At 50.3% G+C, this 15,073-nt stretch overlaps 1 protein-coding gene across 1 annotated transcript in view; it reads left to right on the top strand.

Moving 5' to 3' along the window:
- Nucleotides 1-8,534, top strand: part of IQGAP3 (IQ motif containing GTPase activating protein 3) — a 37,914-nt gene extending 29,380 nt beyond the window's left edge. The window contains exons 27-37 of the mRNA XM_012658492.1: nt 1,735-1,819; nt 2,251-2,483; nt 2,814-2,946; nt 3,078-3,180; nt 3,875-4,001; nt 4,972-5,059; nt 5,942-6,154; nt 6,623-6,789; nt 7,097-7,198; nt 7,656-7,764; nt 8,421-8,534. Coding sequence (XP_012513946.1) covers nt 1,735-1,819; nt 2,251-2,483; nt 2,814-2,946; nt 3,078-3,180; nt 3,875-4,001; nt 4,972-5,059; nt 5,942-6,154; nt 6,623-6,789; nt 7,097-7,198; nt 7,656-7,764; nt 8,421-8,534 — 1,474 coding nt within the window. The remainder of the gene's footprint in view (nt 1-1,734; nt 1,820-2,250; nt 2,484-2,813; nt 2,947-3,077; nt 3,181-3,874; nt 4,002-4,971; nt 5,060-5,941; nt 6,155-6,622; nt 6,790-7,096; nt 7,199-7,655; nt 7,765-8,420) is intronic.
- Nucleotides 8,535-15,073: the final 6,539 nt, after the last annotated feature.

Genomic DNA, 15,073 nt, shown 5'->3' on the forward strand with positions numbered 1-15,073 from the left:
AGGCTAGAATGCAGTGGCATTATGATAGCTCACTGCAACCTCAAACTTCTGGGCTCCAGCAATCCTCCTGTCTTAGCCTCCTGAGCAGCTAGGACTATAGGCGTGCACCACCATACCCAGCTAATTTTTCTTTTTTTTTGTAGAGCTGAGGTCTCACTTTGCATTCAGGCTGGTCTCAGACTCCTGGGAGGATCGCCTCCTACGTCAGCCTCCCAAAGTGCTAGGATTACAGGCATGAGCCACCACACCTGGCCTCGTTTAGCTATTTTGAAATATACAATACATTATTATTAACTCTAGTCACCCTTCTGTGCAATGGAACACCAGAACTTATTCCTCCTGTTTAACTGCAACTTTGTGCCCATTGACTAACCTCTTCCCATCCTCCCTCCCCTCCCCTGTCCCCCTCTGGTAAGCACCATCTACTCTCTCCTTTTATGAGATCAATGTTTTTAGATTCCACATATGAATTAGATCATGTGGTATTTGTCCTCCTGTGCCTGGCCTATTTCACTTAACATGATGTCCTCTAGGTTCATCCATGTTGTCACAAAGGATAGGATTTAATTCTTTTTATGACTTAATAGTATTCTGGTTTTTTTATATATCACTTTTTTTAATCTGTTCATCCATTGTTGGACATTTAGGTTGATTCCATATCTTGGCTATTTCAATAAATGTTTTCTGAAAAGCAAATGAGTGAAAATATTGACAAAGTGGTCATCATCTAGACCCATTACTCAGCCAGCCAGCCTTCCTGGTGCTCAGTGCTGCTCGAGGCAAGGTGGGGATGCCAGAGGGGGAACCCACAGAGTTCATAACCCTGCTCCCCAAACCTGGAGAACTGGATCAACGGTTTACAAGTAGGAGTTCACATAAGATAGTTCTAGGCCTAAGAAAGTAAGTACACAATGAGCTGTAGACTTCTGTCTCTAGTACCCTAGCAGTGGAAATAACTGTTAAATTAATTTAATTAAATTTGTGGGTGGCACATCCATAATAGGAATAACAGTAATAATAAAGTCAAGCATATGTGAATAGCACTCTACCATTATACACTATTCTTACAGACATAATTTCACTCGATCTTCATAAAAACCCTGTGAGATAGGGCAAGTATGATCATTCCTATTTTCCAGACTAGGGAACAGATTTACAAAAGGGAAGGAAATAGCCTAAGATGATGTCTCTAGTGGATTCAGGACTGGAGCTCCCTCTCCCAGCTCATTGATCTCCTCGGGCCCTGCCTGTAGCCCAGACCAGGCCCCTCGCAGATGCTCTGTGACAGCTGACAGGATTGGCTGCCTCAGAGCCCCCTGGGCTGTCCTGGGACAGGGTTTTGGCTGAGTGTCAGGTACTCAAGGTATAGACTAAAGGTGCCACAGTAGGGGAGTAATGGGGAATAGGAGATGGACATTGCGATCTGGGCTGTTCTGCAGGGGTGACTAGAGGGTCTCAAGGAAGAGGCTCTAACCGTGTTGGGGGCTGTGTGAGAGCTTTAGTAAATGTCAGGGCTCTCGTCCTGGCTACTGACACAGGGCAAGAAGGGACAAGATCCAGAGATATTTGGAGGAGGGCAGCAGGGAGCTGGCTGTGGATAGTGGAGGGACAGTATTTGAGCTTGACTCTGGTGTGGCTGAGCCAGGGGAAGGAGAAACAGCCAGGCACTCATGCCCTGAGCTCTGGCAGAGAGAGGCAGGCAGAGCCACTGTGCACCTATTGCTTGGTCCCCAGATATGGGATGCGTTATGTGGCCAAAGTCCTGAAGACAACTCTGGCAGAGAAGTTCCCCAATGCCACGGAGAGTGAGATCTATAAGGTAAGTGTTGTCTCCCTTCCCCCACCTCCCTCTCCCTCCATTGCCCTGCTGGTACCTATGATCCCCCAGACTGGGACAAAAGGACAGAAAACCCGATGTCATAAAAATCCAAGGAGGAAAATACGCTCCACCTTATAAATCAAGCCCGGCTCACCAGCAGAGCTTTGGGTAGCAGATGGGAAGGCAGCTGGGGTGTGAGCTAACAGAGTGGACAGCCCTGGCTTCTTGTCAGGAGATCTGGGTTCTAGTCCCAGCTCTTGTTCAAGTTTGCCGCATGACCTTGAGCAAGTGGCCTCCCTGCTCTGGGTCTGTTTTCTGTAAAGCGAAGGGGGTGGCCCAGGTATCCCTTCCAGCCCAGTGAGCTGGGAACGTGGGGCTGCGCAGTCAAGGCGGCCTCCGGGCACTTCTGGGAGGGTCTCCTCTACCCTCAGGTGGTAGGAAACCTCCTGTACTACCGCTTCCTGAACCCCGCGGTGGTGGCCCCTGATGCCTTCGACATTGTGGCCCTGGCAGCGGGTGGTGCCCTGGCTGCCCCCCAGCGCCACGCCCTGGGGGCTGTGGCTCAGCTCCTGCAGCACGCTGCGGCTGGCAAGGCCTTCTCTGGGGAGAGCCAGCACCTGCAGGTCCTGAACAACTACCTGGAGGAGACGCACCTCAAGTTCAGGTCTTGTATTCTGGCTTCCCTTTCCTCCCTGTCTCATCGTTCACGTCCCGCTTCTCCCCTCCAGAATCCATGAGGAAGAGAGGCATAGCGGGGAGGGGTATAGTGATCGGGCCGGAGGACAGGGTGTTGGGAGGACTCCTCAGTGGAGAGAAAAGAGGACTATTAAAGGAGAATGGCTTGAGGCAGGCATTAGGACAGAGGGCAGGAGCTGAGACTGGAGAGTCAGAACTGAGCAGTTGCTGGAGAAGCCTGGAGGAAATGATGGGGACAGAACATGTGTGGGGGTGCTGGCCCTCCCCACTCTCTCACGTGCCCTCCTTCTGGAGACAGGAAGTTCATCTGCAGAGCCTGCCAGGTGCCAGAGCCAGAGGAGCGTTTTGCCATGGACGAGTACTCAGACATGGTGGCTGTGGCCAAACCCATGGTGTATATCACTGTAGGGGAGCTGGTCAACACGCACAGGGTAACGGGCTGCAACCTGAAGTGCTGGCTGGGTGGGCGGGGGTCTGGAAGCCCACGATGGGGTGGTGGGCTGGCCCTAGGAGGAAGGCCTGGCTCAGACCCTGCATCCCCTTTGCTTCCTCCCTCCTGCAGCTGTTGCTGGAGCACCAGGACTGCATCGCCCCCGATCACCATGATCCCCTGCACGAGCTCCTGGAGGACCTTGGGGAGCTGCCCACCATTCCTGACCTCATTGGTGCGTACCCTCCTTGGCAGCGGGGGCCAGCTGGGGGGCCTGCAAGGAGGGATGGACAGGTGGGGGGCAGGGCACGTAAGCGTGGCCACTCAGTCTGGGTCTGTGCCACGGGCTAGTTACATACCCTCCCTCTCTCCCTCTGGTCCTGATACGGACTCAGGGACAGACATATGGAAAGAGCAGACAGCGGAGGGGCCCAGTACCATCATATAAGTGGCCAGTTCAATCATGCGAGAGAGATGTTGCACGGATAAGGGCCTGTTTGGGGTCTCAATAGGTTTCTCCAATGAGGAGGGATTTCGGGGCTGGGGGATGGGAGGAAGCTGGCTTGCAGGGAGAAGGGCAGAATGAAGATGGTGACTGGAGAGAGCCAGGAGCTCCAGGCTCAGGGAGGCACAGCCCCCTGCTCCCAGGCACCCAGTGCTGAGGGTGTGGGGGAGGCACAGCCCCCTGCTCCCAGGCACCCAGTGCTGAGGGTGTGGGGGAGGCACAGCCCCAGTAACGCGAGGGTATGTATGCTCCATGGGTAACAGCCCTTCCATTGGTGCTCAGGGTTGAGGGCGCAGGGCGGTGCCTGGGGCAGTGTGGGAAAGCCTGGAAGAGTGGCACGTGGAGTAGCACATTAACCGTGACCCTGTCGATGTGCGCATGTGTATGTGTGCCTGTCTCCCTCTCGTTCCTCACCCTGCCTCAGGGGAGAGCATAGCTGCAGATGGGCACATGGACCTGAGCAAGCTGGAAGTGTCCCTGACACTCACCAACAAGTTTGAAGGACTGGAGGTGGATGCTGACGATACCGATGCCCGGAGCCTACTTCTGAGGTTGGTGAGGCTGGCTCTGCCTCTGGCTCCCTGAGCTCCCCAGCTCTGAGGCCAATAAAGCAGCCCCACTCGGAGGGGGCAATTCCACCTTCTTCCTGGGCCCCCCTTTCTTCAGGAAGTTCTTTCTGAAGCCTAACTCACGCTCCCCTCGCTGCAGTCTCAGCTGTTTTCCTTCTGGCAACCCCAGCGTTTTGCTCTGTGTTGTAGCTGAAGACAAAAGAATGGCTAAGATATTGACAACAATAGGTGTTTGCATATTGTTGTGCTGTTTACCAACTGCTTTTTTGTATGTTATCATTTAAGCTTAGGGACAAGCTATGAGGTAGATGGCGGCTTCCCCTCTTCATAGGTGAAGATGTGACTTGTCCAAAGTTTCACAGCCGGTGGGTGGTGGAGCTCGTGTTCTAGTTCCCTGCTCTTGTGTGATGATCAGGAGATGGACATGGGGCTTCTCTTCTTCAGTTTTGTAAAATTGAGGGACGGCCTCCAGCAGGGCTGGGCTGATCATCCGGGGAGAAGAGGAGCCAGGTTACCAGCTCAAGTTCCCTGCCGACAAGGCAATCCCCCCACTTGTTCATTCGCTCAGTAGACAAATGAGTGTGGGGTGTTGTGCTTTGTCCTGCCGTCAAAGGGCTGAGAGCAGGGTTGAGCTAGGGCCGAACACACAATCAGAGAGGGAGGTGGGTGTCAGATGCATTGAGAGCTCAGGAGCAGGGACACCTGGGTTGGGAGGAGGGCATGCATACTTCAGCCAAAGAACTCAAAGGAAGATAATTTGTGGGCAGGGTATTCTAGGCAACCACATGGCTCCCCTCCTGCTAATGCCTTGCTCTCTCTCCTTACATCCCAAGCGTCCCTGGCAGTCATGATGTGGGACAGTGTCCACTTACTGTCAGACCCCTGGCCAGCACCGTGTCCATACCCTTCCCCTGCCCCTCACCTCTCTGCCATCATTGCCCTCCTCCTGCAGCACGAAGCAGATGCTGGCTGATATCATACAGTTCCACCCTGGGGACTCCCTCAAGGAGATCCTGTCCCTCTCAGCTTCCAGAGAGCAGGTGAGTGGCCAGGTCAGCCTATCGGTTTGGTCTGGTTCATTCGCCCCCTCACCCCACCTGCGCTGCCGATTCCCTCCCCTGAACCTCACCCCTAGTCGACCATAAGCAGACACCTGTGCTTACCAGTAATGAGAGCTCTGGAGGGTCAAGGTCTCTGCCCTCAACCCCCGGAGGCCCACAGGCCTTGGGGAGCCTCGAGCCGCAGAGTCATGGGACTCCACCTGCCTCCCCACAGCACACACTGAAACAAGAGCCCCCTACATCAGTGCTGGGGGGTCAGAGGAGTGCCAAGAGGCAGTCTGGCAAGGCTACCTGGAGGAGCACAGAAGGCTTGTGGTCAGAAAAGGACAGGTCTGCCTGAAGGCCCGGAGGCAGAAGGTGGTAGATGGGTGGGGGCCGGGGCAGGTTGGGCCAGCTGGAGTGAGGACTAAGCCAGGCACTGCCCAGAGAAAAGATGGTGATGGCCAGTAAGAAACATGTCCCCAAACATACAACAGGGAGGAAATGCCCCTGAACACCTGGTGCCACGACAAAGCTTCACTGTTGGAAAGCTGCAGCCAATGTCCATCCAGAATCCTTGATGCTGTAGCTTCTGTTTGGGTCTCTTTTGGGCCATTCCTCCCCTCTGGCAATCCACGAGGCCCTTCCCTGTGTTACACCATGTGTTATGATGTCACACCTTGATGTTCTCCACAAGCTACACCCTGTCCCCAACTATTCCCCACAAGAAGCTGGGCTCTGGGGCACTTTCCTGGTGATGCCCAGAAAAGTGCCCAGGTCTCCCTTTGTCGCTGGTGCCCCAGGGCCTGCGCTGGGTTGGGGGCAGAATGGTAGGTCCTGGCAGACCCCTCCAGCATCTGCCCTGCCCCCTCCACTCCCCAGGAAGCAGCCCACAAGCGGCTGATGTGCCGACGCCAGGCCTGTGAGGCCCAGACCCCAGAGCCGCTGCGACGACACCGCTCACTGACAGCACATTCCCTCCTGCCACTGGCAGAGAAGCAGCGGCGTGTCCTGCGGAACCTGCGCCGACTCGAAGGCCTGGGGTTGGTCAGTGCCAGCGACGGCTACCAGGGGCTAGTGGACGAGTTGGCCAAGGTAACGACGTGGGCCTGGGCTTTGTGTGCCTGGGTGTGTATGTGTCTGCACGTGTATGTGTGGACACACGTACGTGCATGCATGGGCAGATCATAGCGCAAGCGCAAGCCTCTCCCTGGTGAGCGCCCACCCAAAATTGCTGCCAGTTAGAGGAAGGCTGAGGGTCCTTTTTGAAGGGAAGATCTTGAAATTAGCCAGAGAGGGAGATGTTCTTACAACTCTCTTCTACTGAAAAACAAGGAGCCTTGAAACCAATTGCTTTTCAGTGGTGGAGAAGCCCCAAAGATGTCTTGAGGGTTTGGGATGGGATCCTTAGGTTGTCCTCCTAGGAAAAACAACCTTGAAATCTCCCTCTTCCTGCTCTTCCTGAAGATCTTCACAGAGTGTTGTACTTGGACCTATGTCAGGCCCTGAGGCTCTCCTGCCGGAAGGGCCACTCATCCCCTCCCTCGATCCCCCCAACCCCAGGACATCCGCAACCAGCACAGACACCGGCAACGGCGGAAAGCAGAGCTGGTGAAGCTTCAGGCCACGTTCCAGGGCCTGAGCACTAAGACCACCTTCTATGAGGAGCAGGGCGACTACTACAGCCAGTACATCCGGGCCTGCCTCGACCACCTGGCCCCCAACTCCAAGTAGGTCCTGCCTTCCTCCACTCAGAAGGTCACCCGTGACCTTGCACCCCTGCCCATGTTGACCTCTGCCCTGCTGTCTCCCAGCTTTGAAAGGGAATTTCCCCCCAGCACAGCACAGTCCTTTCCTGGCTCTGGTCTTTGAACTTTGCTCAGAAAGTCTTGGGCTCAAGTGCAGCTCCCCTCCTCTGTCTTCCACCAGTGAGAAGTCTTCCTCGAGGTCTAATTTCCTTCCTGCCAGCCACAGAGAAAGAGTGTCTTTGGTGCTAAAGACATTTGGATGAATTTTCTGGGGCCTTCTTTTAATCAGGAGTTCTGGGAAGGGGAAGAAGCAGCCTTCTCTTCATTACACTGCTGCCCAGCTCCTGGAGAAGGGTGTCTTGGTGGAGATTGAAGATCTTCCCGTCTCTCAGTATGTGTCTTTGGAGGGCAGGATGTCAGACCTTTCCTGTCCCCTAACATAGTGGGTGGAGCTCTGGGCTAGGCACCAGGTGGAAGGGGAGGAGGAGCATGGCCCTGGCCTCAAAGGAGCTGCTAGAATGATGGCGGAGACAGGGCACCCCAGACAGATGTTAAGGGCAGTGGGCGTGGTCTAGCACTAGATACCCTGAAGCAGGGCGTGCTGGGAAAGCTTCCTGGAGGCGAGAACAGCTGGGTAGGACTGGGCAGATAAAAGAGGTGGTGTGGTAAGTAGAAGAAAAGTTGGGAGAAGACAGCTGGGTGCCCCCGTCCCCCGGGAGTGACAGAGGGGAAGCCTGGCTCTGGATGACACACACCACTCCTCAGCATGAGGAGTGGTGGATGCAAGAGTGGGGCTGTGGCCCTGGAAAGCGGTGATGGGTTCCTGTTTTGAATCTTGTTCCTGACAGCTTCAGAAACGTCATCTTTGACATCACCCCTGGAGATGAGGCAGGAAAGTTTGAAGTAAATGCCAAGTTCCTGGGTGTGGACATGGAGCGATTTCAGCTTCACTATCAGGTGAGGGGACAGTCCCGTGAGCCCCCAAGACACCTGCTGGGCGTTAGGTGCTGGCCTAAAGAGAGCAGCCAGCCTCACTTCCCTAGTCTTCAGATGACACCAAGTCAGTTCCCCACCCAGTCAGTGTCATCTATTCCTGAAGAGAAAGGTACAGCCCAAGCCTCCCTTCCCCCACACCCTGATGCAGACCCGCTGCCAAGCATCAGGGTGAGTGGAGTGGGCTGGTGGTGTCAGAAGCGGGATTAATATTTGAAGCCCTATCACATGTTGGGGGCTTTACATGTTACCTCATTTAATCCTCTCCACAGCTCTGAAGTATTATCCCTGTTTTACATACTGTGTGGCTAAAAGGTTAAGAAGCCAGCCTAAGTCACAGACCAGTGTTCAGGGAAGCAGTGATTTTAAATCCAAATCTTTTTGCTCTGCTATTTTGCCTTTTGAGTGAGAAAACTGATTTCAAGCCCTGGCTCTGCTTGAGTTGACATTTGGTCGAGTCACCGTACCTATCTCTCTTGGCCTTGGTTTCCTCATTTGTGAAGTGGGGCCAGTGCCACTGGTGGCCGAGTAAGTCTCTGGGACGTTAGTGTTTTGTAGACCGTCTGGCTGGACCACAGCCAGAAGCCTTTAAACTTCCCTCCCTGCCCCTTCCCTCCTAGGACCTCCTGCAGCTCCAGTATGAGGGTGTGGCTGTCATGAAACTCTTCAACAAGGCCAAAGTCAATGTCAACCTTCTCATCTTCCTCCTCAATAAGAAGTTCTTGCGGAAGTAGCAGAGGCAGAGGGTTCTGCCCAAGCCCCTCTTACCTTGCTGGATGCTTTTCTTTAACACTAACTCAGTACTCCATTTCCCTGCAGATACCCAGAGCTCAGGCCTGGGCAAGGCTGCAGGATCCTCACCCCTTTTCCCAACTGGCAAGATTTTGCCTGCCTGGCCACAGGTGTATCTCTTCTAATTGGCTAAAGTGGGCCTTGCCCGGGAGTCCAGCTGTGTGGCTTTTACCATGTACGGTAAACCCCACGGTTTTCCAGCCAGTTGGTGGGGTGTGAACTTAGGGCCTGCACCTTGGCCTGGGAAGGCTGTTGCTCTTGTGGATGCTACTGCCTGCCCATGGTCACCCCAGTATTACAAGCACTGCCCCAGAGGCCTGATTTCCCCTCTACCCTCCTTCTTTCTGCGTGACCACAAAGCCAGGGCCAGGCTCCCCAGCCCTACCTGCCACTTCATCAGCAGTGGGCATTCCTGCCCTGCTGAAGCCCAGGCCACTGTTCTGCTGTGGCACTGCTTACACTCCAACCCCTTGTCCTCACACCCGAGCAGGGAGTGGGGAGGGGCAGTGTTTGTGACTGCCCCTGTGGCACTGTTGTCCTCCATGGCAGCGCAGGCAAGATGGCCTTCCATTAACCTCGACTCTCATGCTCTTGTTTATTGTCTGTTTTATATGTGGGTCACTAGGGTATTTATTCTCTCTCCCACCCCTACCCTCTGGATCATTGTGCAGCCTTAATCGTGGTTTTAATTCTTTCAGTCTTTTTGAGCTCAAAGAAAAAGTTCTAATTTCCCCTATTTAAACTAAGACCCACGCCCATCTTTTATACCTTTGTATTTAAAAGTCACTTTGGGTCAGGGCAGTAGGGTTCTCACTTGTGTTTAGGATCTCATTATTTCAGCTGCATGTGATAAAAGATTAGCCTTTCCCTTCTCTCTCGCATCCTCAGTTCTCTCATGCCTCAGAGATGACTCTCCCACAGTTCCCACAGATTGCAGTCCTGCCGCTGCCACGGTCTCTCCGTTGTCCCCACATCTACCCAGCTTCCTGTCCTATTGCCCTTCTGATTTCATTTTAATAAAAGCTGTTATTCCCACATCTGTTTTTAACTCCTTATTTCTTTCAGAGCAGGCCTGCAAGTTCTGGAACACATCTTCCCTGAGAGAGCTGGGGAATCTTTCGTGCAGCCTCCCCCAGCCCTCTGCCTGCCGCCGCCGGTGTGGGCCCACTCTGCTTGTCTGAGCTCGTAAAAGCTTAATGAGATGTGGCATTTATTCCTCTCTTCCTTCCCCCAGGGGACAAGAGGAGGAAGGAATGCTTAGGTTTCGGTTCTGTTTTTATCGTCCACTCTGAAGACTAAAGCTGAGAGGAGAAACCAGTCCAAGTTCCACCCCACCCATTTTGCACACATTTCCAGCAGGTTCTTTTCCTGGGTCTTGGGTGCCGATACCAAAGGTGCTTGAGCCACAGCCCCTTAGGTACTGTAGGTTCTACACTCTGATCAAAATCCCCTTTCCCTGGGGAAAGCCCTCCTCTTTTCCTCCCTGCTTTTAGAAAGCAGGGAGGGAAGTCTGTGGGGGAGGGGACAGTTCAGACAGACACCTGCCCTGACATCTGGGTACCCACATGTGCCCGGCGCAGCCTGCCTCCCTCTGCTCCGTTCCGTTCTGTCACTCAGGATCTGTCTTGCTGTCACATCCAATCTCAGTCACAGTCTCTCCCCCCCTTAACATGTCACAGCAAAGACTTCAAGTACTGCCTTGCTCTGGGTGACAGTGACACTTACCAGTAGATCCAAGTTTCTCCACGTGATCAGTCATCATTAAAAATCTCACACTCGCCGAATGGCTCCAACACTATCCCACTGTGATGCTCCCCCACAATCACGTGATCTCAGCCACATATACCACATACAGAAATGTCACAATAGCTACTGTTACTGAGGCCTGGCCTGGGCTGGGATATAGACATACATGTACTCCTCACAATAACCCTGTAAAGGTAAGCGGTCACCATCTTTGTTTAACAGACTATGAAGCTAAAGTTCGGAGGGTTGGATTTGACAACTACGCAAAGACTGCTCAGCAGATAGGGGGCAGAACAGGGCCTTAAACTCAGGCACATCCCACTCAGAGAGTTTATACTCCCCTGCATTTTTCTCTTCTCCGAGAAAAACATTTTCACTTCCTTTAACCCACCCTCTTCGGCCACTCTCAAGCCCACCTCACACTTTACCCTCGCGACGGTCCCTGACAGCCTGGGTTCATCAATGTCCTTGCTAACCTTTAATGCCCCATCTGAGCTACAGCCGCGTAGCTCCTATGGGTGGGAGTACACACCAGTGCGACCTCTTTGGAGAACAATTTGGCAACATCAAAAATGTAAGTGCAAGGTGCCAGGCCAATTCAATGGGGAAAGTAGTCTTTTCCAGAAATTGTGCTGGGATGACTGGAAATCCACATACAAAAGGAGGAAGTTGGACCCCTACCCCAAACCATATACAAAAATTAACTAGAAATGGATCACAGACCTAAAACTATAAAACTCTTAAATCAGATATAAATTTTCCTGACTTTGGATTAGGCAATGGTTCCTTAGATAGGACTCGAAAAGCACAAGTGACAAAAGAAAAAGTAGACAAATTGGACTTCATCAAAATTAAAAACTGGTGCTTCACTTAAGAAAATGAAAAGATAAGCCAAGCACGGTGGCTCATGCCTGTAGTCCCAGCACTTTGGGAGGCTGAGGCAGGAGGATCAGTTGAGGCAAGAAGTTTGAGACCAACCTGAGCAATATAGTGAGACCCTCATCTCTACAAAAAATAAAAACATTATCTGGGCACAGTGGTGTGCACTTGTAGTCCGAGCTACTCGGGAGACTGAGGCAAGAGGATCGCTTGAGCCCAGGAGTTGAAGGCTGCAGTAAGTTATGATCATGCCACTACACTCCAGCCTGGGTGACAGAGCAAGACCCTGTCTTAAAAACAAAAATAAAAACCCACAGAATGGGAAAAAATACTTGTAAATCATGTATCTCATAGAGGACTTACATCCAGAATATATAAAGAACTCAACAATAAAAAGACAATCAAGAAATGGGCAAAGAATTTGAATACAAATTTCCCCAAAGAAGATATACAAATGGCCAGTAAGAGTATGAAAGGATGCTCAACATCACTGATCATTAGGGAAATGCAAATTAAAATCACTATGAGGTACTGAGCACTTCACCTTCACTAGGATGGCTAAAATAAAACACAAACAATGACAAATTTGGGGGAGGATGTGGAGAAATTAAACTCATACATTGCCAGGAGGATTGTAAAAGTGGTAGAGCCACTTTGATAAACAATTTGGCAATTCCTCAAAATGTTAAATATAGAGTTACCAAATGACCCAGCAATTCCACTCCTAGGTGTTCACCCAAGAAAATTAAAAGCATATGTCAGCTGGATTCAGTGGCTCAAGCCTGTAATCGTAGCATTCTGGGAGGCTGAGGCAGGAGGATTGCTTGAGCTCAGGAGTTCGAGACCAGCCTGAGCAAGAGTAAGACCCTGTCTCTACTAAAAATAGAAAAAAGTAGCCAGACAGAGTGCACCTATAGTCCCAGCTACTCGGGAGGCTGAGGCAGGAGGATTGCTTGAGGCCAGGAGTTTGAGGTTGCTGTGAGCTAGGCTGATGCCATGACACTCTAGCCCAAACAACAGAGTGAGACTCTGTCTCAAAAAAAAAATAATAAATAAATGCATATGTCCACATAAAAATCTACACATGGATGTCTATAGCAGCATTATTCATAATAGCCAAAAAGTGGAAACGGTTCAAATGTCCATCAACTGATGAATGGATAAACAAAAGATAATATATCCATACAATGAAATATTATTCAGCCATCAAAAGTAATAAAGTACTGGCATGTGCATCAGCATGGATGAACTGAAAACATCATGCTAAGTGAAAGAAGCCAGACATAAAAGGCCACATATTCTATAATTTCATTTATGTGAAATGTCCAGAATCATCAGATCCATAGGAATAGAAAGTAGATTAGTGATCACAAGGGCCTGGGAAAAGAGAACGGACAGTGACTGCTAATGAGTATGGGATTTTTGGGGGGGGTGATGAAAATGTCTTGTAATTAGTGGTGATGGCTGCACAACTCTGTATATAATAAAAATCACTCAAATACCTTTTTTTAATTTTCATTTTTTTTTTAGAGATGGGGGTCTCTATGTTGTGCCCAGGCTGGACTCGCACTCCTGGAGTCAAGCAATCCTCCTGCCTCAGCCTCCCAAGTAGCTGGGATTACAGGTGTGCACTACTGCATCAGGCAGTAATTTAAAAGGGTGAATTTTGGCTGGGCAAGGTGGCTTCTGCTGATAATCCTAGCACTTTGGGAGGCTGAGGTGGGAGGATTGCTTGAGGCCAGGAGTTTGAGACCGCCTGGGCAAGAGTGAGACACCCCCCAACCCCCATCACCACAAAAAATAGAAAAATTAGCCAGACCTGGTGTCATGTGTCTGTAGTCCCAGCTACTTAGGAGACTGAGGCAGGAGGATCACCTGAGTCCAGGAATTTGAGGTTGCACTGAGCTATGATGACATCACTACACTCCACCTAGGGTAACAGAGTGAGACCCTGTCTCAAAAAAGAAAATAAAAGGGTGACTTTTATGGTATGTGAATTATATTTCAATAAAGCTATTATTTTTAAAAATGTAAGTGCACTTACTCAGCAAGGAATTTTTCCTGTGATTATACTTGCATAAGTAGGCAAAGAACTCTGGAGTATTTGTTGCAGTATTCTTTGCAATGGCGATGAACTTAGTAGGGCAGCCACACAATGGAACATTATGCAGCCAACGAGAAATGATGAGCTAGATCCGTGTGTGCTGATGTGAAAAGCTGCTAATGGTACACAGTGTATGGAATGATATACAAGATACTTGGCAGTGGTCACTTTTGGGGAGTAGGAATGAGAGGGAAGTCTCCTTTTGTGTTGTTATTGCAATGGATTTATACTACTCTTATGAAAAGAAAGCCAACACACACTTTGGCTCTAGAACTGAGGTATGAGCAACACGGCGGGGCGGCATGTCGCTTGTTCTAGAGCAGTGCTTCTTAAAGTGGACTCCACAAGCTGTTACTGGTCCGAAACTAGATAAATGGAGGAACTGAAAGTGAGCATGTAGAAACTTACAGCAAGCTGCCAGTAATTTTACACCTGAATATAATAATTTAAAAATTGAGGCTTGTATTTTACATCTTTTTTATTTTCTTTTTCTAGTAACTAGTTTTTATTGTATTTCACAAAAATATCAGTCCGTAACAGATTGGAAATTTTTAAAAATGCATCCTTCACTATAGACAGTTTGAGAACTGTTGTAGAGGGTATACTTTAATAATGTGACATAATGTATTAGCTCTGTTGAATTAAACTAAAGAGACTTACATACAACTATAATTTGTCAATTTACAATAAAAAATAAATTGAGTTAAGTAGCTGAGATCGTATTGTATATGCAATTTTAGATTTTGCTTTATTCACTTGGCCATGAAAAACATTTTCCTATATCTTTAAAATTTCTTCAAAAATATTAACAGGCCAGGTGTGGTGGCTCACACTTGTAATCATAACACTTTGGGAGGTCGAGGTGGGAGGATTGCTTGAGGCCAGGAGTTCGAGGCCAGCCCGAGCAAGAGCAAGACCCTATCTCTACAGAAAATAGAAAAATTAACCAGGCATGGGTGGCAGTAGTCCCAGCTACTCGGGAAGCTGAGGCAGGAGGATCACTTGAGCCCAGGAGTTTGAGGTTGCAGAGCTATGATGACGCCACTGCACTCTAGCCTAAGCAACAGAGCGAGACTCTGCCTCAAAAACAAGCAAATACATAAATAATGTCTATAATATAGCTCACATATTTAATGTATTTAACATTCCTAATATATATAAAATAATGGTGTATTGCAAATCTGTTGGTGCTGTTCTCTCTGGGTCTCTCCCTTTACGGAACTGACCCTCCCTCCCTCCACACGACTGGTAGGGTTAAAGATTAGCAGCATCTGCCTCCTACTGACCAGAAGCATGGGCTCATGACTCTAGACCAGCCACAGATTCTGTTTCCCTCTGCCATATGAGTTTGAATTCTGAGGGTGGCATCCAGAAAAGGGAGCCACTTGGAGCTGAGTCACCTTGGCGAGACAGCCACCAATTTCAGGCACTGAGACCCCCAGAGGGGTCAGTGTGCAGCTCTTCCCAGGACAACTCATCTCACTCCTCTCACAACACCGAGTGCCGCTCAGCACCCTCCCAACAAACCCCTCCTTGCTGAAGTTCCAAAACGACCATGTTTTGTCATTTACAAAGATTCCTTCCAGGCCGGGCGCGGTGGCTCACGCCTGTAATCCTAGCTCTCTGGGAGGCCAAGGCGGGTGGATTGTTTGAGCTCAGGAGTTCGAAACCAGCCTGGGCAAGAGCAAGACCCCATCTCTACTAAAATTAGAAAGAAATTAATTGGACAACTAAAAATATATATAAAAAAAA

The sequence above is a fragment of the Propithecus coquereli genome, unplaced genomic scaffold (assembly GCF_000956105.1).
Source record: "Propithecus coquereli isolate 6110/MARCELLA unplaced genomic scaffold, Pcoq_1.0 Scaffold59, whole genome shotgun sequence".
Taxonomy (NCBI): domain Eukaryota; kingdom Metazoa; phylum Chordata; class Mammalia; order Primates; family Indriidae; genus Propithecus; species Propithecus coquereli.